The 27918-nt window shown below is 38.9% G+C and overlaps 2 protein-coding genes across 5 annotated transcripts in view; one reads left to right on the top strand and one right to left on the bottom strand.

Moving 5' to 3' along the window:
- Nucleotides 1-40: 40 nt before the first annotated feature.
- On the bottom strand, nt 41-26787 carry cabp4 (calcium binding protein 4). Of its 2 annotated transcripts, none has more exons than XM_086082308.1 (9): nt 26645-26787; nt 21735-21794; nt 21463-21564; nt 20988-21126; nt 14430-14460; nt 13334-13477; nt 8090-8199; nt 4709-4856; nt 41-502 (listed from the first exon to the last, which is right to left on the bottom strand). In XM_086082308.1, the coding sequence occupies exons 2-9, from the start codon at nt 21788-21790 to the stop codon at nt 474-476; spliced, it is 759 nt and encodes a 252-aa protein (XP_085938434.1). In that variant the 5' UTR covers nt 21791-21794; nt 26645-26787; the 3' UTR covers nt 41-473. The 2 variants fall into 2 exon arrangements, with proteins under 2 accessions (XP_085938434.1, XP_085938435.1); XM_086082309.1 differs by having other exon boundaries at nt 21735-21791; nt 26645-26767.
- Nucleotides 6431-27918, top strand: part of doc2g (double C2-like domains, gamma) — a 70686-nt gene continuing 49198 nt past the window's right edge. The window contains exons 1-4 of one of the 3 annotated variants that reach the window (XM_086082306.1): nt 6431-6501; nt 7065-7209; nt 8100-8242; nt 19991-20228. The gene's annotated coding sequence lies outside the window, so the exon portion shown is untranslated. Of the gene's footprint in view, nt 6502-6613; nt 6755-7064; nt 7210-8099; nt 8243-19990; nt 20229-27918 lie in introns of those variants that run through there. The other 2 variants (XM_086082307.1, XM_086082305.1) reach the window with 2 other exon arrangements.

Genomic DNA, 27918 nt, shown 5'->3' with positions numbered 1-27918 from the left:
GAACCAATCGCAGTTGTAAAGACAATTGCTGTACAGAAAATATTTTTCAACTTAACTTTATAGAACGCTTTAAAAACAACCATCTGTGCATACAAAGTGCTGTTCATGCAGTAATAATCAGACATAGAAAAACAAAAGATAGTTGAAACTTAATTAAATTAATAACAAAAAAGACAGTATACACCATAAAACAATAAAGTACTGAAATGCCGTATGCCCACTAATTGCGTGTACGCTTCAGTATGTACCCTTTGCAGCCACAAGGGTACGACAATGCAGCATCAATGTTTTACTAATGCTTCATCATAACTCATATTTGCACTAATTGCCTCTTTATTATGAAAAAAAAATACCTGACTATTTATTTGTCGGGTGACATAAATAACAGACTATAGATAGTGTCACAGGACAAAATGAAGGAGATCAGAGGAGCACAGAGTGTTTGTGGCGCCGTCCTCAACCTCCATCAGAGGTCACCGAGCAGAGAGCATCATCACGAACTCTGCGGAAGGAGACAGCAGGTGATAATGATTGCAAAAGGATGCTGCTGTACATCATTATCAGTCCATATTGAGTTCACTCATACACTCAAAACTTTCACAGTGTGATGTGATGACATTACCAGCAGGGTAATGAACCCCACAAGCGGCGATCTGGTTGAAAGAACAAAAATACATGGATGCAAGGGCATTTTAGTTGAATATCGCCACCTTCTTAAAATAATGGACCCCGCATTTATTAAGAGTTTTATTTCGGGGCTGTAATTCAATGATCTGTTAGGCCAATTATATTTATTATTAATATGTTTGAATTGTTTACCAGCTTTCACCCTGTGTTTTTGATTTTCAGAGGTGCCTCCGAAAAATGGGCTTGTGCCCCCCCACCGCTAGTGGTTGTATCAGAGATTCAACTACCTGCTATCCAGTCCAAAGTGAATCTCGCTCAGTTCAACTCATCCAACGTAATCGCACCTATTGTTTTACAGGAAGGGTTTCTCATTGTCACCATGCACATATAGCTATTGACTGAATGGGCACTAAAGCTTAATGCCGGATTAACCTACTATCTTTATCTTTTATGGCACTCTTTTATGGCTCTCTGGAAACAATTTGCTATAAGAGAACAGAACATTGCCACTAATTAAAGAGATACGGTTTAAGATTTTTTTCCCCATCAATATATAAAACAAAATAATAAAATCAAAGTAAGAAAATATGTACAAATACCAGCAAAACTGAGTTTGCAGGTATGTAATAGTATAGCAGCATAGCAATCATTTATATAAGGTCTAAACAATATGCATATATTGTATTATGCATAATACGAATATATTCTAATCTTTGCATATTTTTCAACTGATTGGCTGCATAATGTAAGAAGCCTGATTATTATGAGCTACTAAACTAGAAACTGAGCCAACGGGAGAGGTGCGGGGTGCAAAAGTAAAAGAAAAAAAATTAATAAAACAGTGTGACTCAGCCACTCTGTATCACAGTATGTGCCGTGAGCGCATTTCCACTTATAAATCAGTTCAATGTTCTTTGTACAAGACATCGGATGGCTTTTTAAAATGATGATGTGAATTTGATGACACCTATTGGGGTGAGGGTTCGGGGGCACAAATCTATAATCCCACCTAGGGCTCAAGGCCTATTGGAAGGTCTATATGTGGGACATTCATTCCTTGTTGCGCCTTGTTAGACATTCTGCCCGTGTGACACCTGGGGGCTAATTGATGATGATGATAAAGAGCACTTGCTTATTGATCCCTTTTGACAATGAGACGCCTTTTCATATGGTCCTGTTAATTGCAATAGATTGGATTGCTGAGACAAGACAAAACAGATCACGCTTCTTGGCTCGCTGTGTGTTAAAGCCTGCATTCCCTGCAATCACAAGCATGTGTGTGTGTGTGTGTGTGTGTGTGTGTGTGTGTGTGTGTGTGTGTGTGTGTGTGTGTGTGTGTGTGTGTGTGTGTGTGTGTGTGTGTGTGTGCGTGCGCGCGCTTGTGTATTTTCTCAGCAGGTAATGCAATTTCTGCTAAGTCCTTGAGCTGTCCAGCACGGCGTGTTCTCAATGTGTCGCGTGTGACATATGTGCAGGCATGTGTATTGATTGAGGGGAAACGCACAATTAGATTGCAAAGAACCTTACAGGCAAGCCTCCTTCATGTTACCATCGTGCCTTTTCGTCCTCCCCGTGCTTATTTGCTTCTTATGCTTTCTAATAGCTTTGTTTTTATGGCGCTTCCTGCGTACTGGATTTTAAGGTGTTCTTTTATGGATCTATCCATCCATGCGTTTTCATCCATACCAATAAAGAGAAACAGAGACATCGATAGTCTTGACAGGACACGAGTAAAAACTATGACCTATTTGTATTATATCTTGTGTTGAATTGTTGGTTCAATAAAAGATAATAATAAAAATAATGAAAACACTCACACATAGCCAGACAATTAGTTAGGCCTTTAACACCCTTAGGAAGAACGAGTAGACAGAATTGACAAATTCCTCATCGCGTGAGAGATCTCTCACATTTTAAATATCAGTTAAAAATCCGTATGTGTGCACTCTTAAAACAGAACAAGTAATCCAATTATGAATCAAAAATGTAACGATCCACTTTGTGGGTTGTTTTATACAAAATGACCCAATCTTTTGAGCCAAGTAAAGGATCTGACCAATATTTATGAGCTGTTTTACACTAAAAGACCCATTTCTTGACTCAAAATTGGATCAAATTGACCCAAGTAGAGAATTTTTGACCCATAGTTGAGTTATTTTTCACCCAACTGTTTTTAGAGTGTGTAAAATTGATGTTCTTTTAATTACATGAAATTCTTTTCAACAAGTTTTCGTTTGATAGCAAGCACCACTTCAACAAGTGCTTCTCTAAAGTACTACCATCATGAATAACATTAAAATGTAGGAACACAGTATAGTAGCTAGGAAGTCTTCATCAAAAATAAGAAAGATGTTTTATTCTTAAACATTTTTAATATCGTTGTAAGTCACTGTAAGATGAAAATAATAAAAAGTGTACCTAAAGAAATGTTTGGAAAACAAGCATTTCTAAATGATTAAATACAAATGTATTGTACTTAAAAGTTAAATACAACTGAACTTAAGTGCTGTACTGTGTTTTTTTTTTCCCAGTACAAACATCCTGCATGTGTAGCTACAAGCTGCATTCTAATACATTTGTGGTTGTATGCCATGTTTTAAATCTTGTAATTAATTCACTGATTCTTTTGCATACCATTAGAAGGAGCCCCTGTATCACCAATGGTAGTCGTTCTACACTTTGAGAATCACTATGTTTATGTATGTGCGTATAAGTGCGAATCATGTGCGTATATATACATAGAGTGGCATATTCGCCATAGAGACAGAAAAGGACGTGAAAATGCTGTGGAGAAATTAATGTATTCAAATTAGGCTTGTTTAGCGAGTGGCAACATAAGATAGTCGCCACACATACAAGTATAGTTTATGTACTCAGACAACCAAGATTCCTACGTGGTTTGTGAAGTAGTGTTAATTTAGTCAACAAAAACTAAACAATTTTTTTTTTGTTCTGCTAGTCATGTGACCCTAACACCCCCCCCCCCCACACCCCACCCACAGCCGCCCACCTCCCCCATGTACACATCATGTACAAACATGGGCCAGACAGGAGGTGGATTCACGGTGAAAGGTAAAAAAAAAAGAGTAAATTATGGTTATATCGTAACATTAATCCAACGGCTATAACGTTCCAACAATAATGTTAAGACTACTGCTAACTAATGCTGGCTAACATACTAGCTCATAGCATGGAGCCATAGTAGTCACTTGTTGATACACTGTAATTGTGTGTCAAGTTGTGACAAAAAGATGAGAGAAAATTTTATGTGAAATTCTTTTAGATCCAAAATATTCAACATAATCTGCTGACAAAAAAAATTAATAAAAAATAAACAGGGGTCAAATGATTGTCCTGGTTAAAAATAGACTAAAACGTTGACAGTTTTTGTTGACTAAAACTAAATGAATAAAATGACGTTTTCCTGGACTAAAATGATAGATTTATATATATAATTGACTAAATAAAAACGAGATGAGCACTATGATGAAAACTAACAAGCGTGATTGACACTGGACTAAAACTGAGACAAAATTTTAAAATGGTGCAAAACACACACCAATGTTCCGTTCAAACGAGGTACCCCGATTGCGTTTATATGACTAAATATTCGGGTTAAAAAAAAAGGCGAAACCCAGGGGTCTTATTCCGTTTTTTGAAAACCCGAATAAGAGCATATTCGGCAGATCCTTTTTTTTTTTTTTTTTTTTTTTTAAACTACATCTGTTGCAGCCCTGTATCAAATGGCACAGGTTGCTGACCACTGGGATAAGTGGTAGATAATGGCTTTTGGAGTAGTTCTACCCATGTACTCTAGCCACCCTGGATCAAAATAATTTCTGTTTTAAAAAAAACAAAAACAACTTTACATCCTTATTAGGGTCACAGGTGAGCCGAGCCTATCCCAGCTAACTTAAGGCGAGGTCCCAACGAACTTAAATCATTGCTGCTTGCTCATTGAATTTCCCGGTAACAAATGTTTAAGCCTCAGTGGCTCACGCGCACTCTACTTGCTCTACATCTCGTTTTGTCCTCGAGGTTGTGCTTTCTTCTTGCCAAGCCCCCCCCCCCAGCTTCTCACCATCAAAGTCAATGTTGCCATCTTTGTTTAGGTCAATGTCACCGAGGATCTCCTCCAACTCGCCCTTCTTCAGCTTCTCGCCAAGGAGGGTCTTCATGCCATCCTTCAGCTCCTCAAGCGTGATCTTACCATCCCCATTTGAGTCAAACTGCAAATGAAAGTCAAACCAAAGACGTAGAGGATTAGTCAGAGAGAGGATGAGAGAACAAAAGTAAACTTTCTACTGGGATAAACAGAGCACAAACAACAGCGAGGGTTTTAGAGGTTATTAAAAGCCACATTAAAAAGCCAATTAGGGTTCTTCAGATGAGGGGGGAAACGATTGGATGTTGTGGGGAACTCTGTGAGGTCTCTAGAAAGCTGCAAACAGCTTAAATCTGCAGATGGGGCGATGCTGACTCATGACGTGTTAGTCCTGAAGTGAGAACATCTTTGGAAGTGAGGAAGGTGGCTGGAAATTAGTTCTCATTTGAACACACGCTGCCTGGAGTCACTCGATCATGTGTCTCTCCTTTGACTGATTATTTATGCTGCTGCTGAGCCGACAATGACGCAAGAAACACTCCACACGAAGACATATGACCAATGCTGTGTTGAAAAAAAAAAAGTGTTAATAAACAGGACTGAGAGCAACATACTGAAGCTGAAGCTATATATTTGGTGTTGGCACAATTAGGCTGCAATCACATGGAAATGTGTGAAGTCTGAAGGTAAGGCATCAATTAGAAGGGAAGCATTTGATTGAGAAATGATTTTCTGGAATAATAATTGAATTACATATAAAAAATAGTGAATTAACTATTAAAATAAATATTTACTATATAAATACTACAATAATAAATATTAAAGTCCTTGTAAAATTAAAGTACGTTTAAAAATGGTTAATTTGTACGGAAGCGTATTGCATTCACTTGAAGAAAAAAAAGTCCTGTTTTTCTGACAATTTTTTTGGGAGAGCTTTCTTTTTTTGAATATATATATATATTTTAATCCTCTGTTTTTCTGAATATTTTTTTCTGTTTATTTTTATTAATTTCCCCCTGTTTCATAAAATAATTATTTTTCAGTTTTTCTGAATATTTTTTCTCTCCAGTTTTTCTGAATATTTTTTTAAAGGGGTTTTCCCTCAGAGATTAGAGAACACACCACAATACAGTATACACATTAATTCCTTTATTGGGAGCCAGTAAGTAAACATGGCCATCTTATTGCATATGGAGGTATGCGGGAAAGTGTCCGTGCTATTAGCGAGTCTGCAACAAGTCACTTGGAGTTCAGAGGGAAAAAAAAAAACTCAGAAAAACAGAACACCAGCTCTGTATTTGTATATTTTTATTTTTAGTTTTTTTGAATGATTTTTGTTTCTGTTTTTTCAAATAATTCCCCCCCGCTTTTCTGAATATTTTTTTTCAGCCTGTTTTTTTAGAATATTTTTTGACAGAAAAATATATTCAGTAAAACAGAAAAAAAATATTCAGGAAAACAGAAAAAAACAAAAAACAAAAACAAAGCTCCCCCCAAAAACTAGTCAGAAAAACAGATTGTTTTTTTTTTTCAAGTGAATGCAATACGCTTCCGTAAATTTGACAATATTAACTTCATTTATTTATTTATTTGCCAATAATATAAAAGGAGGTTATAAAATTGTGAAAATCGAACCATTCTAACCATGGGAGCGTGTTTTGTTAAATGGGAATCAACTGTCATTCCAATACCACACATCTTTCTTATGCCTACAAATCTTTGAACCACGAAAAGAAAGGAAGTCAAGTCCCCCTGGATGAACAAAACACGTATGTATTTTGCTGCTCAATTCACATATCACAAACGCAATATTAATCAGATTCCGTGTTTAGACTACCGGGGCACACAGAACATATAATTGTAAAGGAAAAATTGACTTCCTGGTCCTATGACATTCCGTGCCAAGACCAGCGAGCGATGCTAGCCATCAGCTAGCTCGCTAGCTATCCGGACCGGGGCTACTTTCGTCACCTCCTCGCTTGCTGTTTTGTCGGTTTATGGGTTCACACAAAGACATTTCAGGTAAAGTCAACCACTTTAGAAACATGTTGGCTCACGTCAATCAGCCTGTGATCACATTACATGACAGACATTTCAGCACATACAGTTTTTGCTAGTTGTACTGTATAGCAATAATACTTAGCATTACAACATATTACACAAGCCTGAATAACAAAATACATAACAGTAGTGAATTCAAACGACAACTACATAGTCACAAATAAATTGTGACTGATCCTGGATGCTGCCAGTCATTCCACATACTTTACAGTTGGCGAAAACCATTGGCACTCACATTCATAATCATAACTATGTACACTTCTTTTGGCAGGAAAGCCTGAGGAGCCCACACAAGCATAAGAGAACCGGAAAACTCCACACCGATATTTGAACTTTGGGACCTCTCAGCTGTCAAGTTGATATGCTACTAACCACTAATCCATTGCACTTGCCCTGCTTCCGTACATGTTATCATGGTAAGTTTGATTACAGCTCCACATTCACTTTTGTGGTACTGTAAGGCACTGTTTGCATGGGGGTATTGTCAGTGTATTAAGAGCACATTTAAATACAGTACAGACAAGCTCTTATTTGTAGCATTAAGGGACAAACCAGTCAAACAAAAATCATAAACCAGTTAGTGGATGTAATAAAGACCCTCCTAAAATGTGATCCTATTTGATGCATGAGACTATATTCCCAAAAAGGCTCTAGCGATATAAATCAAGAGCACAGTGAGCGCACCGTAGCATATCAAGCATTCTTTAATATTTATTAGCACTGAACACAGCTTATGTCAGTGTCATCTAGTCCAATCGGCAGTAATCATTAATACCCCCCCCCCCCCCCCCCCACACACACACACACGGGCGAGAGGCTTGCTTACAAATTCTGGAAAATAGCCTATTTTGTCTTGATTGGTCACCGTCATGTCATGATTTTTGCTTGGAAGAGAAGGTAGGACTTCAAAATCTTGTTTCTTGGACTTGCACAGCTGTGCATTTGGTACCTGGGCCTTTCCCGACTTAATCCACCTTTTAAAACCAACACTATTATGATGCAATTATAGAATTATAAAAAAATCGATACTATACAAAATCAAACTGTTCCACTTACTCAGGTAGAAGATCAGAATCAATATTATTCTAACAATGTGACAAGCACATAAAAAAAAAAAAAAAACAATAAAAAATGAAACACCCAATCCCAAATCTGGCAGCATCCTCCATGTTGGATTTGTTGATACAGCTGCTTATTTCCTTTAGAGGAAGCCTTTTTGTCCACCCTACTCACACAAGTAAAATCCACACACTTGCGATGGTATTGGGATCGTTATAAGCTGTCTGTGGTCCTTACCTGTTTAAAGGCACAGCGGAGCTCCTTGAGCCCAACCATGTGAGCGGTCTCAGCCAGCATCCTCGGGCCCATCAACTGGCAGAAGTCATCAAAGTCCACGTGGCCACCCCCTTGCAGAAGGACAGAGCAAACTAACTACGCTAGCATGCGCAGGTGGGCAACATTAACGTTGTTTATGCTGAACAAAACAAAGTGATGACATTTTTACTGCACATTAATCTGTTTTAATGTGATGGTTTTTGGCCACCTGAGGGCAGTAGAACAAACTGATGGCCCAGCAACAAGTCAAACTTTCCTAATGTGGCTATAAGCAAACAAATGCTTATGTAAACATCAGGCAGGTGCTTGTGGTTCCATCCACATGATTATTTACTCTCCGTTTGGATTTATCAGAGAAAATACTGTAACTACTTTTCAACTGCTGAGTACTACAATGTGCTTTTAATCTTACAATATAGACAGGCAAAGCATACTTCCAGCAAAATAGAACTGAAAATGATCAATTACAGGATCTCACAAAAGTGAGAAACGATCAAATTTTTGTAAATATTTATGAGTGTATACTTTAATGAGTGCGACTTCCCAGCATTACCTTCCTCACATTCGCCATCCTGCCTTCGTTTTGGTGCAAAAACACATGCATGCCCAGTTTCTAATGTACATCAAAAAGTAAATACTTTATGTACACTTGAGCAATATCTTCAAAGGTTAATTGATGCTGATAAACCATCACATTTTCATACCTCTGATACTGGTCGCCACTCAATCAATTACAGGGCAGTGAGGGCACATACAGAGACAGACAACCTTTCACACTCACATTCACACCATCACTGAGTGTGAACTGCTCTCAGGCGAGTATATTGTTACACTAGGGCAGATCAAATATGCAGCCTGGCACTTTTTTTCTTCCGAAGAAGATTCGTAGTATTGTGGGAATTGGAGAAGAAGAATATCAGATTGGTGTCAGAAAAGATTTACAGTATTTTAAAATATTAGTATATTATAGTATTTTAAACTTCTCTGACACGCCTTTAGGCACTCCTGGAGAGATTTTTCTGTGATTCACCGTTGCTTGGTTGCCATGGTAATCTTGAGGTCTTTAAAACGGGTCCCCTTAATGACACCATCAAGTTTGGAATAATAGAAAAATTCGCAGGGAGCCAGAGGTTGCTCCGGCATGGCTATGTTATTCTCAGCCAGGAGCTGCCGCATGCTGCTCGATTATGAAGAAAATATTAATCACGTAATAATTGAAATCACGATTAGGACGATCATTAATTTTTTTGGGTACAAAACAAGAAAATGTCTAAACGTAAAAAATATCAAGAAAAATTAAATTCTTTGAAACACTAGAATTATGCAAATTCCTTTTGGATTAGGGGTGTGAATTGCCTAGTACCTGGCGATTCGATTTGTATCACGATTCATAGGTCATGATTCGATTCGATACCGATTAATCCCGATACAAATCTATAAATTTATGATTGCGATTTTTTTAAAAACTAAAATTTTGAAAATACAAATCAGTAAACTTGTACATGTACGCTGTAAGATTTGTATGAAAATGTATTTATTTATCTGAAAATTCAGGCTTATAAGTGAGCCACTGCATTTAACAAACAGGTTGCAGTCTGTTTCATGTTTGAACAGCACTGAAATAAAATATGAAGGCTTAATGTTCCATTAATATAACATTCTTCCATGCTTAATGTGTGAATCCTATCCCTAAGTAAGACGTTTTGTTGAATATTTCCATAAAAAATGTATGTTTAAAAATCGATTCGGCTGCATATTGAATCGATTCGAGAATTGCGTGCTGTAATATCGCGATATATTGCCGAATCGATTTTTTCTAACACCCTTATTTTGGATGAAACAAAATGTATTAAATTAGTTGTTTAAAAAAATAAATTAAATAAAAGGTGAAAATGTATAAATTTAAATAACTCAAAATTAGCTGATTTTGTAATTGTGGAGTGTAATATTTGAAATTGTAATTGAATTTTGAATAATTGCACAACCCCAGTGAAATGTCCACGAGATTTGGCCCACATAGAAGGGGAAAACTTTGTTTGTGCAGTAGTTTGGGTTTGAAATATATATTTTGTGACACCAGCTCTGGACCTTTTCTGACATACTTCGTACATTGGAAATAAGCAGAATCACATTCTAAGCAGTTGAGACTTCATTGGTGTTCTCTCATCCAGTATTTCAGTCTCATAATAGTTGTACTGTTTAGTAGTTTTGTGGATGCCTGAACAAAAGTACTTCTTCTGCTCAGCGATTATTTGCACTGTTACTCAGTTTTTGGTAGGCTGCTACTTCCTACAGAGGACTTGTGTTATTTGACAAAACCAGACCCAAGTGAAGATGTAGACTTTTTTCACTAGTTTTGCAGGCTAAACACTAGTTTGCCAGTGACTGGTTAACTGCCATATGCTTGTCATGTGATTGAATGTTGTTGTTTTTTTCTTCTTATGGTGACAGTCAATCACAGAACTGATTGTTTGACACTGGTTTCACTCGATAAGCTTTGTGGCCATTTAATGATTCAAATGTTGTGTTGCTCCCCACTATAGTTGACTTGCAGCAGCAAATCTAAATGGTAATTAAAAAAAAAAACAGCAGCTGAAAAACTCTGAAATGTGAGACCGCTAATTATGTGATTTTCAGCCAGCAAATGATTTTCTTAGTTTCCCTAAAGGTGAGGTGGGGTATATTTTTCTTTGGCTCGACACTTGTGGAGCAGCAGTCTGGAAAAAGAGTCCTGACACCGCACAAGAATTCCTTTGCTTTAAGTGGGTCAAACTATAATCACGTCTTAAGAGAAAATATTTTTCTCATTGAGAGTGCTTGACTGGTTATGGAAAAAATATATCATGATTTCATAGCATAGGGATTTATCAAAGAACTAAGCCTGTTCTCCCTCCCATGCTTGTGTCCCATGTATTGTTCATTTACATGAACTGTCCCGACAGAATAAAGGGGGGGGGGGGGCATTGATGTTACCTGCTCTCGTCGTAAGATCCATTCAAGCGTTAAAATGATTGAAAACATGCCAAGTAGAGAGTAGTTACAGAGATATAGAAAAACATCTGGACACTGGTCCTCGGAGATTACAGCTAAGATTCTCTGCCGTGATTACTGGCCTGTTTTGTCTGTGAGCAGTATTGTTCAGGGGAATAAATGTTTTGATGCATGCTATTTTTTAGGGGTGGGCCCAAAAAAATCGATTCTCATAAGAATCGCCATTCTCATTTAATACGATTCAGAATCGATTTTAAATGTCCCAAAATCTTTTTAATTTAAATTATTTTATACTGTCTTCCCTTTGTTTGTGTGTGCCTTTATTGGGAGCGCTGTTCATGTTGTACCCGATTTGGCCACTTAAAGGCAATGTGGTTCCACGCGGTCAGATGCACTGCTAAGTTGTAGCCACATTAGAGAGTAGAAGGAAAAAGTCACGATCAAGTTATTCCAATAAAAGTTGTTTTTTTGCAGCGTGGAGCCATCCTTTGAGTGGCGCACTAGTTAGCATTAGCGAGTCAGACTGGAATAGATCATTACGATTCCTTAAACATCTATAAATTGAAACAAAAATCATTGTCAATCAAATCATTTCGAATCAAAAATCGATTCTGAATCAAATCGCACACCCAAAAATCCGAACCGCATCGAATCGTGAGACATTCAAAGATTCCCACCCCTACTATTTTTCAATCCTGTGTAACGTTTTACACGATGCATTACAAATAGAGTGAAACGACGAGTCATACTGATCATGTTTAAAGGATTACGTCACCTAGTTAAGGTGACAACTAAATAAAATGAAGACAAAATTGCCTGAACTGGGTCACTTCTTAGCTATTAATAGTGATGGGAAAATGAAGCTTCATGAAGTACTTTTAATATTTTTTGACGCCTCTAGATGCCACTCTTGGTTGAAAGATGCAGTGGAAATGTAATCAATTTCCTTTGCACTAGCCTTTATATTTAAACCAAGAGCACCATCTAGGGGAGTCCAAAAATATCACAAGTGCTTCATGAAGCTTCGTTTTCCCATCACTAGCTATTAGTATTTGATTTTATTGTTATCTATTGATTCATTAAGCACACAGGTATGATATAAGGTCCAATACAATAGCTCTGCTCTCAAAATCGGCCTTTACCCATATACATTTGCTTAGTTTTAATTGACACCATCAGTCTTAGAGTTGTACATGCTTATCATAATTTTTATGCCGTCCAGGGAAACCATGGAATATTTTGAATAAACAGTCATTCATTTCCCATCTCACAGTAGACATATTTATATATTTTATTTTTCTATGTTTGTGACAACTATATTTGTGATTTTTAACATGGACCAATAACATCTCTTTATTCAATTCTGATGACATTTTAAGATTTCGGACAAGTTGACGATATTATCCCGATCCTTTTATTAAACACATTTCATGACACAATATGCAGTAGGCTATCATAAACAATTGAGGAATGCCATATGCGATACACTCTGGTCATCTATGGCATGTATAAATATTGTATTGAAACTCGCAAGATTATATATATCCATCCATCTATTTTTTTGTACAACTTATAAGTGTAGCTATTTTTTGTGTATTCAGTGCATGATTAATGAGAATTTTGCATTTTGAATCAACCATAGAACATATCAATGCTATATTCAGAAACTAACCCCATACATACAGTATATATTTTGAAGGAATCTCCTCTTTTGGAATATCAAGGGCACGCGCGCTAATTTGTCTGTTTTATACTGCCTCTCTTTGACACCATGTTTATTTATGTCACATTCTCAGAATTCAGAAAGTAGAAGCTGAACAATTCAACGCAAGGCCGTATTCTGTTTGAGGGAAAAGAAGCAAAGGCAGCCGCAACTGTGGCCACTGAGAGGGAATATCTCAACATACACTTCAACATGCAGTCACAATCATATAGCACCGCACATGCAGGGTGAGGGCCATTAATCAGTCTGCAAAAAAAGCCTCCAATGTCCCTGGCTTCAAAGACAAACATCAATTCCGCACAGTGGTATAAAAAAAAAGAAAAAGAAAAGAGCGCAACGCACACGTCAACAGTCTCGACACATTACACGTTCCACACACTTGCTCACCTTAGATGGACCAATCAGTCATTGAATGACATCTTGAATGAAAGAAGTGCACGCACACACACACACACACACACCCCTACAAAGCCGAACAAATTAATACGCACATCTCATCTTGATCTGCTGGATGATCTCGATCAGTTCCATCTCTGTAGGCATGTAGCCCATAGTCCTCATGCAGTCAGCAATGTCTTTGTAATGTATGAAGCCATCCGCATCATAGTCAAACTCCTTGAAGGCTTCTCGTAACTCTAGCACGCACACACACACGCACGCGCACACACACACACACACACACACACACACACACACACACACACACACACACACACACACACACACACACACACACGCATGATCTTTAAAATGGTGTCATAAAAAAAAATAACGAAAAAAATGTAAATGCAAGGCATGTCAATTCAACGAACCTGGAAATAACATAACCCAGATTTAGGCTATGTACTGTACATACATATATACAGTTAGTACCTTTCCAGAATTGGACGCAGTTTGCCACAACACCAGTAAATGTGCCATCAACAGGCAAGAGCCTGGTCAGGTGTTTCGGGCTTACGCCGGTTTCTTGTCATAAATCAACATACTGTACTTGCAGCATAGCAAAAAGCCAGCTAATGGAGCAGCCATGTTGGAAAGGGCGACTTTTCCATTAAAAGCATTGCATGTATAACACAGCATTTGCTCTGGCCCTTTGGGACCCTGTGTTGGGCTAGCCATTTCACCCAATTTGTATTTTTGGTCGTATCCTGATAACAGTATCTGTCTTACTATTTACTGTTCCACTCTATAAAAATGACTGCTGTGAAAAAAGGACATTAAAACAATGAAGCTGCGCTGGGTTGAGACATTAATGCATAAGCAGTTCAGTCAACACGTCTCCGGGCAGATAAACTTCCCTCCCTCCTTGTAAAAGTCTTGTATCTAATGAGAACAGTTTGAGAGCTCTTTGCACTTGGCTCCAAGCTTAAGGGCAAAATATTGAAATGAGATTGAGATCAGGCTGCGCCTTTGGAACACAATAAAAAGACTGATTCACCATACTGTTCTGACAGATGTGGTCTTAAGATTGACTGCTGTGCAGAAGCGGAATTACATATCTTTACAGAAGTAAATCTCAGCATGATCGTCAAAATTCAGTGATGCAATTGACACGTGGCGGCCCCCGTCACACAAACGGCATCTTACCATCTAACTCCAGGGGCATTAGCTCTCGCTCCTATGCAGCACAAGGAGGATAGACACATTTAGTTACAAGACAGAATTGGACTACAAGATATTTAAAAAAATAAAATAAATCAAGGTGACTTTAAGAGGTCAAATTCTCTTGAGAAACACCCCAGTGATAATCAGTTTGTGAGAATAACATGCATATCATGTCAGCACAGCCGCACGCTGACAACAGGCTTTAATGGGATTTCACCCTGCAACGTTGTTTTTTTTTTCCCGCATTTGCAAAATGACGCAAGACCATACGCGCACATACACCAGTCTACAGCTGCATCCTCCAGAGGGACCCGACATACGCTTAGTCTTCGTGCGTACAAACACACACCCACACACAAACAAATGCAATGGTGAGTCGTACAGATTTTTGCTCTGTCGCAGCGACACACAGACACAGAGAGAAATGGCTGCATATGCTTGCCAGCGCAGGAACACAAAACGCATCATTTGCATATGGTCTTGTATGTGAGACGTTCTGTATTCTCTGCTGTATTCTTTTGACATTTGCTCAGGCTGACTCTCCCTCTCTTTCTCCTTCTGTCTCACCCAAGCCACCCACCACCACACTTTTCATGCAAAGCTGGAAGTCGGGAAGACAAGGTCCACATTAACATGAATTTGGCGCAATTAAGGTGGAGCAAAAGGTTGAGTTTCACTTATTAAAGAGTTGGTTCGGCATGTTTAAAAGAGAAGGAATGCATCCTGAGGCAACTCAGCATCTAAAAAAACAAACTTGTTTTTAAAGAGTGACAAGTGCCTTGTTTGTTGCTCATGAGTGTTAATTGCAACCCATTTGCCTCAGTCCTCAAAACAATTGTCTCATTTGCATATTTTCAAACATGCACTGGATTCAATTTGCATACGGTTTGTAATGTTTACTTCAGACGATTTGAAAGATGAACCAAACATTAAATGAATAATCTTATTAAAAGGAACCCCGACTGTCATGACAACTTTGCTCTATATTATTTATTTGGTTGTTACTAACATAACTTTTTCAAAAATCATTTCCAGTTTAATACATTTTGTAGAAACTTTTTTGAACGTACGCCACCATTGTTATTTACGTCGCAACGCATTCAGCGCATAGTGACATAGAACGGTGGCTGGCTCTCTGCTGAGCAATGTGAAACGCCTGTAAAGGAAGCAAGGTAAGTCTCGTAGCGTTCCTAAAGAAACAACATGCGATTGAGACAGTCACTCTCCCCCACGCAGTGCTCTCGTCATTCACCAGACTCATTTAAGAGTTTTGATCGTCCATTTAGGAACGCTACCGAGACTTACCTTGCTTTCTTTATAGGCGTTTCCCATTGCTCGGCAACACTGAATATGTTGCGGCGTAAATAACAATGGCGGCGTACGTCCAACAAAAATTTCTACGAAATGTATTAAACTGGAAATGATTTTTGAAAATGTATCTCATAGTTATGTTAGCAACAACTAAATAAATAATATAGAGCAAACTTGTCATGACAGTCGGGGTTCCTTTTAAGATAAGTGCATCTTAAGTGTATATATTAGGGGTGCACCGATCACAATTTTCTGTCTGATCACCGATCTCCGATCTTTTAAAAAGTCTGCCAATCCCGATTTTTGCCGATTTTGTTTTTTTTCTTCATAACAAGCAGCGTACGCCTTCAGAGTTCCAATCTTATTTAATTGGAAGACATTGAACAATATCTGTGAAATAATACGTGTTGTTTTAAGTGCAAAGTAAGTAGTTCTCTTAAAATAAAAATGAAAAACTTATTAGTCATCTCAGCAGAAGAGGACAGTGGCTGACTTTTTCAGACCCTTGAGGAGGGAGATGAGGTTGGTGGAAAAGATCGGTTTATATTTAAGGGATTGGCTGACCCCCGATTCCCCAAAACTAAGGAAATCGGGCGGTCGATCGGTGCAACCCTAGTGTGTATATATATTGACCTTTTGCACGTCACAGCCCTCATGGGAACGCCCCCTCGGGGACACTGTACGGCAAAAGAGCCACTTGCCTGTATTGTAACCATTGAATCTCGTACAGCGTTAAGTCCTTTCTCTAATCGATTATCTTATAAAATGGTCATATCTTGCTGTGCGATCGGTTGTACAGACAGACAAAGGGGTAAACCAAATGTTGCTTTTGATCACATTTCTACTAATGAAGACTGAACGACGTCGATTGATAGCAGCAATCAAAAGAAAGGACGTTAGCCCACAAAGTATTCACGGATTTGCAGTGATAATTTTTTGCGAGGTTAGTATATAAATGTTGTAATTAGTAGATACATGTTCATACATGTTACTAGTAAATATACACTCTAACAAAGATTGTAACAGAGGTGTCGAATTGCGTGTTTCAAATCACATTAACGAGCCAGATATTCAGCGTCCATTCCAACTGCACGAACACACAGCTTAGTTTTAAAATGCACCTTCTTTAAAACTATTAAGTGCATTTGACTATTTAATAATGGGGAGTTTGGAGTTTTTCACTCTGGAGCCATATATATGTATGTGTGTGTGTGTGTGTGTGTGCTTGTTCAATTCGTACAGGGCTGCCAATACACAATTTGTCTCCGAAAGCATCATCACATCAACATAGGCAAGCGAGGAACATGAAAGCTCGCTCGTCCGTGTATAAGACGTATGAAGATGCTGCTTGGCACAAAGCCCCGGGATATCTATAAGCTCAAAGAAACTTGACTGGCGCACCAGTTTAGGAAGCATATAAAAGCTCTGATCATTTCTTCTTTCATGCAGCTGTGCAACATTTTGACACTACATGGAACCGAAGGCCGTATAATCAAGTCAGAAGTAACAAATACTACCCAACGTTCATGACATTTGCAATTAGAATTTTATTGCTATTGTTAAACTGCCGCTTTCAGTTCCTTCTTGATAATTGCAAAGTTTTTACAGTCACCATTTTGTCAATATGGAGGAACATCAGTAACCAATTTAATGCTAAATCATTGCATTTAATAATCCCACTCGAAAATCATTGAGTAGAGTACAAATCTCCTGCAACGCCTACTGCATGCGCCTGAATATTTTGGGTACACATCTTTATCTGAAACTACACCAAGCTGTAATTTGTTCTGTTCTTTTTGGGGAGGAAACCAGAGAAACCACAGGAAGGCTGGAGCCCAGATTTGAACCCACAACCTCTAAACTATGGCAGCTGTGCTAAACAGTCAGCCACTGTACCACTATGACAAAAAAATTTTTTTATGAAAAAACATCACATTGGCTGAGATATTGAAATATCTTTCCCCAATACATGCTTAAAACATTTTTCACAGAAGGTCATTTTGTTAAAGTCCTGCGCCGCCTCAGGCAAAGTAGCAGCCCCTATGGTGTCTTGGGGAGCTGGACCACATGGCAGCCATGCAAACAATTATTCTCTGCGTAATTCTGCCAGCTGAGTTGAGAAACACCATTCAAAGCCAACACAGACTTGTGCCAGCAGTGCTTCCACGATACGTACAACTTTGCCTCAAATGCTAAAACCACTCATGATTTATATAAACATCCTCATTTTTAATATTGTTTTCAACACTGCAACATAAAAGAGCGGGAGTTACCTGGGGTACATTGGGTATGTTTATCTTATCAAACATCCTTTGGTCCACAAGGGTATATTTAGACGGTAAAGTCAACACAATAATTGGATTTTGCTTTTATCCAGAAAAGATTTAATGGTCATGCGGACTCTTAACGCACCCATCGCATTGAGCCCATTAACAGTTAATTTCATTCTGTCAGCCTTCAGTTGGCTCCTTGAGCACCCCACGGCGTCTCAAACATGGATATATATATATATATGATATTGATCTTGATAATCATTGAAATGTGATTTTTCAAATGACTACGCAGCCTGCAACGCATGTTCTGTACATTGCTCCACCCCCAAATGTAATATCTGTCCTCCGTATCTTCTATTGTACAAGTGTCAGGCATGCAATGCATCAACTCTTTCATTATCTATTTGTCTTGTCCAGCCTCCTCTAATGAGGGCTGACAGTAAACTTAGCTAAGGGGCTAATTAATACCGAGGCAGGGATTAGGATCACTGCAGGATGAATGGTCTGCTAGCTTCAGCCTCTTTGCCACAAACAAGTACATTGTGCACGGGGACCCAATGCAGACCCTTCTACGTTTCTAGCGTTGACAGGATAGGAAGCACATCATTTGAAGGTCATCATGGAGCGGTTTTCACCTCCAGTAAATGGGCTTTAAAGCAACCAAACTGCCCTGTTAGTCATTTAGAAGCCTAGTTAAAAACATCATTAAAATGTTCATGCAGATGATTCCCTTGGTGAAGATGGTTGTCTTTTTTTTATATGAGTAAATCCCTCCCCTGTGATGACAAAGAATGAAAACACTTTTAGTTTTGTAATGAGGTCTCATTAGAGGCTCATAATATTCCTGGAAGAAAGCGAACAGGAAACTCAGCAAGGCTGAATCAAATCCATAATAGTTTTCAAGAGTTTAGTGTTTATCTGATTAAATGTTACCTTATTGCCATGATACCATTGATTATCATTGATAAAATACAACGGAAACTCGAGGTTTGAAAGCCCCTGTGAAATCAACCCACCTTTTCTGGGAAATTTGAATGGCCCAAAACTTAACATCTGCTGTAATAGGCTACATGATGTCGCATGCAACGTCAGCTTTTATTTATTTATTTGTTTGTTTATTTATTTATTTATCTTAATGTCATGTGGCCAAACAAGGGCACCCGTGATGACAAAGAAGTGTGAAGTGTGATGATGACCGTAGAACTAAAACTAGAAATGGAACTTAATGCTTCATTTATTTTATCTTTATGATGCAGGGGCCTCCTTGTATGACTGTAGAAGTCGTTTCGAGCGGAAATCTCCTTTGTTACAATTTGGTCAATTTCATATTTTTTCCCACAAATACTACGCTGTCTTGGTCAGTCCACATGTGTGGGTGGTATTTTTATTTTATTAATCTATTTTCAAGTTATTGACCAATTTAAAGTGTAGAAAATGGTTTGCTGTGTTTGATAAAGCAATGTTTATGGTTGAACAAACATTTCGTTTTGGGAGTTTCATGAAAAGTGATTGATCATTTTGGGGGTATGAGGATTCCGCCAGATGCCACCAATAAGTATATTCCATGTACAACTAATACAAGTTTTATCCTAAAACTTAATTCAATTTCCAATATTTCCTATGTGAAAAAACCCTTTCTAAATATGGAAAATTTTGAGTTGCTTCTTTTTAATATATATTTTTTAAGTGTTTGACTTCAGAAGTGCTTACCGGTATGTTGAGATGTTTGAAACAATAATTGAATGTGTTAAGTTCTGTTAGCTGGCCTTAAATGTAATAAACAGTGCAAGTGTAAATTTAAAATGTGTCTAAAATATTGTTTTCCTGTAACTACAAATGTAATGCTTTTTATTATTAGAAGGGTTAAGTATTGCAACTCAGCTTTTCATTCATTTTCTCTTTGGCAATGCAAAGTGTTATAAACATTCTGAAGTCTTTTTGTTCCCCTTCAATTCACAGAAACTTGAAAACTCCACCCCCTTTAAAGTCTAAGAGGATGACTTTGCTTGCTGATTAAGATGGACAAAAATTTGAGCATAAAGCCAATGCCAAAGTCATTATGTTTCTGTTCCAGCCATTATGATGGAGCAAATTAAGTTTCATGAAGGATGCCACTGAGCTGGTGTAGCTCTCTAAAAGCTCCCACAGCAATAGCGACGTTGCCAAAACATGAATCCAGCATGGCCAGCCAGTCCAGGTTAGTCGATTTATTTCTTGAGGGTTTACCTCACAGTCTTCATTATTCTGCTCTTTGTTTGAATTAATAGAATCTGGTATGATATTGATGTTTCACGGTCATTTGACCTGCTCTATATAGGCAATTACTGACTTGCAAAGCAGGCATTCGTTTGAGTATTGTCACGGTTCGTTGCAGATATCGCCCAGTGGTTAAATTCTCAATCAATAGTCACTGTTTCTGCACCACAAATGCATCTAATCTGTAAAACAAAGCAATTGTAATGCCAATTCAATTTTGTGTCTTTAGGCACATTTATTCCTCTCTGCATACTGTAGTCCACTCGTCCTTGAAGCCTCTTAAAGGGCTCTTTTTTGCATTGCCAGCACAAAGCACGATCTAACTGTGTGCATGGGGGGACTTTTCTTTCTTTAGATATTTTTGTAGACGCGAGCAGTTGGAAACGTCGCTTTGCGCCGCTGTGGGCATGAACACAGCTGACTAGATTCCCGGCCAATGGAGCAGGCTCCTCTCATTCCCTTATCGTCTTTAACATTGTGGGAGCAGAAACAGACTCACTGAAGTCAATGCAGAAGATCGTAGCACGCAAATAACTTTTATAAGGAACTGTAAGCAGACCTGCGGGTGGATGATGATGTAAAGTTGCCCCCCCCTCCTCACACACACAGGTTAATGTTCCAATATTGTTTCAGCAAAGCTTTTAAGAAAGTGAAGAACTTTTAAATAGTCATACAAGTATTAACGTGTTGTTGAACTGACCTGTCCAAAGAGTTTATTGAGATAGGCGACATAGGCGGCAGCCACCGCTGAACTGTTGCTGAGGCTCCGTTTACTGCGTCGGCGACTCTCCTCCTCACCGCCACCGCTGCCCTTTTTCTGAGTCGCGGGAGACTTTGAGCTGTCAATTGTGCATTTTGCAACAAACTATCAGCATCACACCCAGGCTCTAACCTCTCATGGCAATTTACTTACACACATTTCCGGGGACAAAAATTATCATAGAGCTATCGCTGCATCAAACCCACTTTGAAATTACAGTTTAGGGAAATGATTAGAAAAACATGAGCAGTCCAATCAACTGACATGGCTCATTACATCAGCCACTGGAGAAACAGGTGAAGTGTCCTTTAATTGAGATCTTTGAGGGCTTGTTTTTCAGCTGATGCACCAATCAGTGACTCTAATTCTCTCTTCTCTTAATCAGTGTTGATGAAAAACAGAGATTGATAATAACCAGAATTTCTTGGAGAGGCTGAGCTGAAGAGCCTTGTTTTTAAATCTGCCAGTGGTTGGGGATCTGCCGACTCCTGGACCCCTCCCGCCTCGAGGAGACATGCTTGGAGGTGGGGTGGGGGGAAACAAAACATGGTTAAGCCTTTTAAGCTAACATTTAGAATAGTCTGACTATTTATATTCATACATTTAAAAGTCAGCTTTTTGGCAAATGTACGGGTTTGGTATCAAATCAATACTAATTTTCTACCCATATTGTTAGGATTTACAAACCTGGCTGCAGAGGATGGTCGACTTTCAGCTCCTCCTTTTACACTTTTTAAAGACATCCTGCTGAAAGAAACGACGATTTTAAAAAGGGGAATTCCATCTATTCATCCATCCATTTTCTTCTGCTTATCCTGTTCAGTGCCCCTCTTGGCTGACTGAGGTAAAGGCAGAAAACGTCTTCATCAATCATACATAAAACTTAAGATTCAACTGTTGTAACACTGAGGGTTCTACATTTGAGTCCAGCGTAAGTCTCAAGTTTAAAAAATGTAAAAAGACAAAAATAATAATTGATTTTTACAATGGTTCAGATAGTTTTATACACGCTGTTGTTATATTTATGAATAAAATACGATGACGCTCACCATAAATCTGCAAAGCTCAGAATCGGCCTGCACCTCAATCAAATTCACCAAAATCGCATTACACAACTTACACCAACATGTCGACATAGTTCCAGCAAGCGTCAAGTTGAGTTTTCCATCAGCCACCGAATTATCAGGTGTGTCAAAGGAAATGCCCTGGGTACACTAGAAGGCCCAGCATAGTGCAGAGCTGTCTGCCAAATTCTCAAACACACTAAATGAGGCGTGCACTAGCACAAAAATAAAAACACACCAGTTTACTGTCTATAAATATAGAGCCCTGACAGATTGTGATAACAAAGCAAACAAACATTTTTACACTAGTATGACAGTTAAGAATGATAGTATTAACAGTTCATCATAGGATGGCAAAAGTTTGAACTTAGAGGTGGTTAATTTGATTTCCATTAGTTCAATGTAATGGATTACTTCTTCTGAGGTTTCCACTGTAAAATGTTTTACATTGTTTTGCCCTTGAACTTTAAAAAAAAAAAATTAAATAAAAAAAAAAACACCTCAGAAATGTTTATTTCACATGATACCAACACTAATGAGGGAAAGACAAGAGTTTCTTTAATTGTCCCACAAGGGGGGAAAAATAAAATAAAATAAAACATTTTATGCATATAAACACAAACCTTGATCCGCATGAATGCATGCATCAAGGGAGGGATATTGGCCTGAATTGACTGCAATGACAATGTGGCTCCCCTCAAAGTGGACATGAGTAGTGCTCAATAGTAAACTGGCATCTTCCCATCAACCAGTCCCAATGTCCTTCTATTTGTGTACGTGTCGAGTTATTATACTGAAGCTTAGTCCTTATAGCACTAATGCAGCAAGAGAGTGTTATTTCCTTTCGTTTTTGATGCAACTACTGAGCAAAGCTAAAACGATCAGAAAAAATCATTTTATTCGTCTCCGTCGTGTGATCGCTTTCATTTTTGTTCATAGAGCAGAACAAGGCTTGAGTTATACTAAAACTTCAAACTAAGTGGCAGGAGAGCAGCAAGAGTGAGACACAGATGATATTCAAACACCTTGAGATGACAGGGTATACAATTACATATTGTGCAATGCAATAAAAATCATGTATGGCAATGAAAAAGAACGGGGGCAAGACAGAGCCAAGAGAGTTGGGATGCAGCTTACAGATGGGCTGTGTGAAAAAGTGGTGTGCAAATTGCAAGACAGGGAAGCGAGAGAGGGAGAAAGATTGACGAAGGGGGGGAAAAAACTTGCAGAAGCGGAAAGCAGAGGCTTATGGATGACTGTTAGTGAGACAGATTAATGTTCTGTCATGGACCTCTGCGATTCTGACTATCACGGCCTGATGATGAAGGGCCGCATTTTGCGTTGATGCGCTATCAACATAAACGCCTCAATCCACCAGCGCACATGCCACACAAGCGGCGCAAAGACAGATACCCATGATCTGCTTGAGCGGCCACCACTCGGCCCTCCGCCTACGCGGGAGCCCTAATAGGAAGAGACATGAAGATCAGCCAGTCTTCTGAATTACACCCGACCGCTTCATGTGCCGTCGCCAAACGAACCGTATTGCCAACTCCCACTGGGGTTACAACGTGCCATGACTGAGTAGTGATTGCCTGTCTGTCACGCTTCCATACAATCAGCGTGCATGCGTTACATGCTGATTGCAACACGCTGCAAGCATGTTAAATTGAAAGGGGGAAGGGGATGTTCCTGTCCTTGTGATTTAAGTCAGGACATTCTCTCTTTAAGTGTTACTCATGACCTTCTACATTCATAGGCCACAACAATCGGTACACTTGCACAAGCTAAACTGATGGATATAGATTTAAATAATAGATTTCATATAGATTTAAATAGAGAATTATTAGGAACAGGTTAAAAAAGTGCAGTTATACACTGCAGACCATCCATCTTTCTATACTGTTTATCATCACTGGGGTGGGTGGGTCAATTCAAGGGTAACATGTTTGCAAATAAATTTACAGCAATTAAGAACATTTTGGCCAGCACTCTTAATTAAATTATGAAATGTTATGGCTGGTGAATGTATACAGTGCATTAGAAACATTATGCATTCATTCATTGACGTGTAACATTGGTTTTTGAGAGTTCAGTTGCATTTTTGCATGCACACATTTGGATGACATATGGGCAAAGCAAAATATTTTGAGTTCTTGTTGTGGTGGTCTCTTGTTGTTTGCCAAAAGAATTGCTCTCATCTTCACTGAGTGCAAATCCCATCACAGTAAACAAACACACTGACTGAACAAACATAACACAAATCATTGAGTAACAATGTGTGCCTGATGCTCTCCTCACTAAATGGTCACTTGCTGTCAATCACGGAGCAGACGCACACAATTTTAGATCTGAATCACGCTAATTGAAATAATGAAATTGGGAGTGGCCTTGGGAAGAAGAAAAAACAGACTGTAAGAGGCTTCTTGAAGGGCTTCACTGGAGCGTTAAGGGTTCGAATCTAAATGGAGAGTCTAAATATATTTCTTAAGAGCCACTGGAGTGAAGGATTCTGGGATTCATAACTGATGTCAGACAAACAAGAACATCACTTTGTATGTACTGCACACACACACATTTGACAAAAGAAAACAACTAGACATGCGGTAGGCTATGTTTCTTAACCATCATCACTGAATGAGTACAAAAGTGTCCCATGACAACCAAATGTTTTATGAAAATCATTTATAGAAAAATACTGAATACCTGTACCTCCCCAAGGCTCTTTTGCATCACAGTTAGCAAGACAAAATTAGCATTTTGCGCCGCGTCAAAACACATTTGATAGCAAAACTGAGAAATGCGAATGCGGAAGACCACCCTACCAGCTCTTATGCTCGTCTAGGAGAAACACCTGTCAAATGTCGGGAGCCTGCGAGCTCATCTTCATCTTCATTCGTTTCTGCAGCCGGCCTCACAGACAGATGTCCTCTTGCGGCTCTCAGCCATTTTCAAAATATGCGGTGAAATCGGTGGAGCTACGATGAATGGCTGAATCCGAAGCTCAGCAGCTACATGCTACAAACACTCGAAGCGCACACGGGCAGCTAGGAACGAACATGCACAACGCCGTTATGGCAGATTGACTGACGGGTTCGAGAACTAATCGTTAAGATGATCCACCTCGAAGACGCAGCGACAAAAGATCCTTGAACACACACAGCTTGGTGCTACTTTTGCTGCACCAGCTAGCTAGCAAGGAGCTTTAGTCGAACTGACGTTATTGTTAATCTAACCCAAGATTGACACGGCTAGCACGTTTAAAACCAGTATTAAGTGTTTAAGCGATCGAGTCCACTTTTCGCATACATCTGGCAGAAACCACATTGGACCTCTCCCAGATGACTGAGCTTCTCACCATATTTCTAACAGCGAGCCACTGTAGTGGAAACTTATTTTGGCGTCTTGTATCTGTGATCTTGTTCTTTCAGTGCTGACCCACAGCTCGTGACCATAGATGTCGGCATGTAGATCTTCTGGTAACTTCTGAGCTTCACTGTGCAAATGCACCAATCTGTCTGTTGATCATCCGCTTCTTACTAATCTTACTTTGGTGCAGATGTTATCGTCAACCTGAAGGGGGCACTCTTCACTTTTCACCCTTATTTTTCTGTCTGACCTTAAACCAGTTATGTGATAATTACATTAACAATGTTGTAACCCTACGACATTTGACGATAATACACAGATGCAGATACCCAGATTAGAACGTGACATCAACCCCTGATAGTTTAATTTTTCCTAAATTAATCTAATTGTTTGTTCTTAGAAGACCTTCTCATCCAGAGAGAAAGCCTAAATCTGTTTATTCGGAACGTTTATTGACCAAAAGGGGTTCAGTTGAGGTTAGACTTGACATCTTTGTGTTCTTTTTTTTGGGATTATCACTGTAATCACGAGCTGTCTAGTCTGAAAGAGAATCTGTCCCTGTGGACACTTCCAGCCAGCATCTCATCCAGAAGCAGCCGATAGTAATGCAATTGGTTCTGGTACTCCATCTTATCTTCACCTATTTGGATACCTCTCTATGGTTTGATGCTAGCAGCCCCACTTTACCCACCGCCACTGATTTTGTCAAGGCTCTAAAATGAGTCTGTTTCCATCAGTATTGACAACGATAAGGGGGTAGGGATAATTCAACCTTTTCCTCACATCCATCATTCACGTTGTAATTCAAAATCTAATCAGAACATTTTTCTCGGTGCTCTTGTAAAGACCGGTTTTAAAATGGCACGGTGGAGCTGGAGTTGAATTAAAGGTGGCTGAGTGAGAGCAACAGGGCAGAAACACCAAAACAAACCAAAGCCCTTTAGAAGCCTGGCCATGTTGGCTTGAGGTAGCAACATTTTTTTTTAATTAAGCAGAGAGTCTCGTGTGTCAGTGTCATTAGCGTGTTAAAGAAAAACCTGCGCTGACACAGACTCACAAATGAACCACAGCCAATTCCTGCTGCGTCTAATTATTGAGCATCCCAAAGCAAAACAAGATGGCACTTAACTATAATTCATTAGCACAGCAACTTTGCAGTCTTACCTTCTTAAACGGGCACAAAAAGAGTGTATTTATTTCCTCCTTGTTTGACCGGGATGATAAACAAGGTGTGTATGCAAAGCCTTACCTAACCTGTGGATTATATCACAACGGTGATTATCCGGCTAAAAATGTCTGGATTAAAGATGTAGCTGGCCTGTTGTACATAAAGGGCAAATAGATTATGAGGGGGTGTGGAGACATTGTGTGTCTTGAGAGCTATTTAGATTCAATTTCAATCGTGTTTGAATGTCATATGAGGCACAATGTGAAATAGTTTTACCATTTCAAAAGCAGGTCCCAATAATCTTCCTTATAGGGTACATTTCTGTAGCCTGTATCAAAACACACAATTGAAATTGACCTGGTGGCAACAAGCACGCAGAGGTAATGTATTGGTGGCCATAAGGGCGGGAAAAGGGTGAGTTAAGCCACTGAAAGGAAATAATGAGGATAAAAATCCAAGGTTCAGAAGGTTAATGAACTAACAGCTTCAAAATGCAGATGCCATCAAAGCCTGAAGTCCATGTAATGATGCTTGATGTTAAAAAATGTGATCTAATGACGCCATCTACATACAAGCATTATTTATTTCCCCTGGGCAATTACCTATTTCATTCTCCACACTTTATTGACTGCTGATTTGTCAAGCAAACACTCTTGACTCACTGTGAAGAATGTACATTAAAACAAATAACATTGTCCGAATTGTCAGGCCTCAATGATATTGATTGTACATCATCAACGCAGAATTTAGAACCAAAGATAATTATGGTACCTGTAAGTACCTGTCACATTAGTGATATGTACGGTTGAGTGTTCTTTCATCACTTTGCGGTCAGTGTGTGCACTTGCCACTGCACTCATCTTTGTTGTAATGATGAAAATGTTAAGATAGTCCAGCAGGTACAGTTGTATCTGTAAGTACAGTTAACCAGTTAACTTTAATGTCATTTTTAAGCTTGATCTTTAATGTATTTTTGTGTTTTCCTCAATTTACCTTCCTTCCTCCTCATCCTTAGTTTTTGTGCTTTGCCCAGTGAGGCGAGTCTTGCAGTGGGGAACTTGAAAGGAGGCCACTACTCAATGCACTGCAATCAAAACCCCGCAATGCCCAAATCTGCTTAGTGCATACAACCGAAGGTCTTATTTAGCACTTTTTTTCCCCCCTAAAAAGGGTGGAAAGGTTTCAATCTTCTCCATAAAATGTAGCACAAAAATGCTGTCGCATTTCATGCACCAGTCAGCTCCCATTGGAGTGTCAACTTTTGAATTAT

The sequence above is a fragment of the Leptonotus elevatus genome, chromosome 8 (genome assembly GCF_054856555.1).
Source record: "Leptonotus elevatus isolate MCC_2025b chromosome 8, RoL_Lele_1.0, whole genome shotgun sequence".
NCBI classification, from domain to species: Eukaryota; Metazoa; Chordata; class Actinopteri; order Syngnathiformes; family Syngnathidae; genus Leptonotus; species Leptonotus elevatus.
The sequence above is the reverse complement of the archived record's forward strand: the minus strand, read 5'-3'. Positions and strand labels throughout refer to the sequence as shown.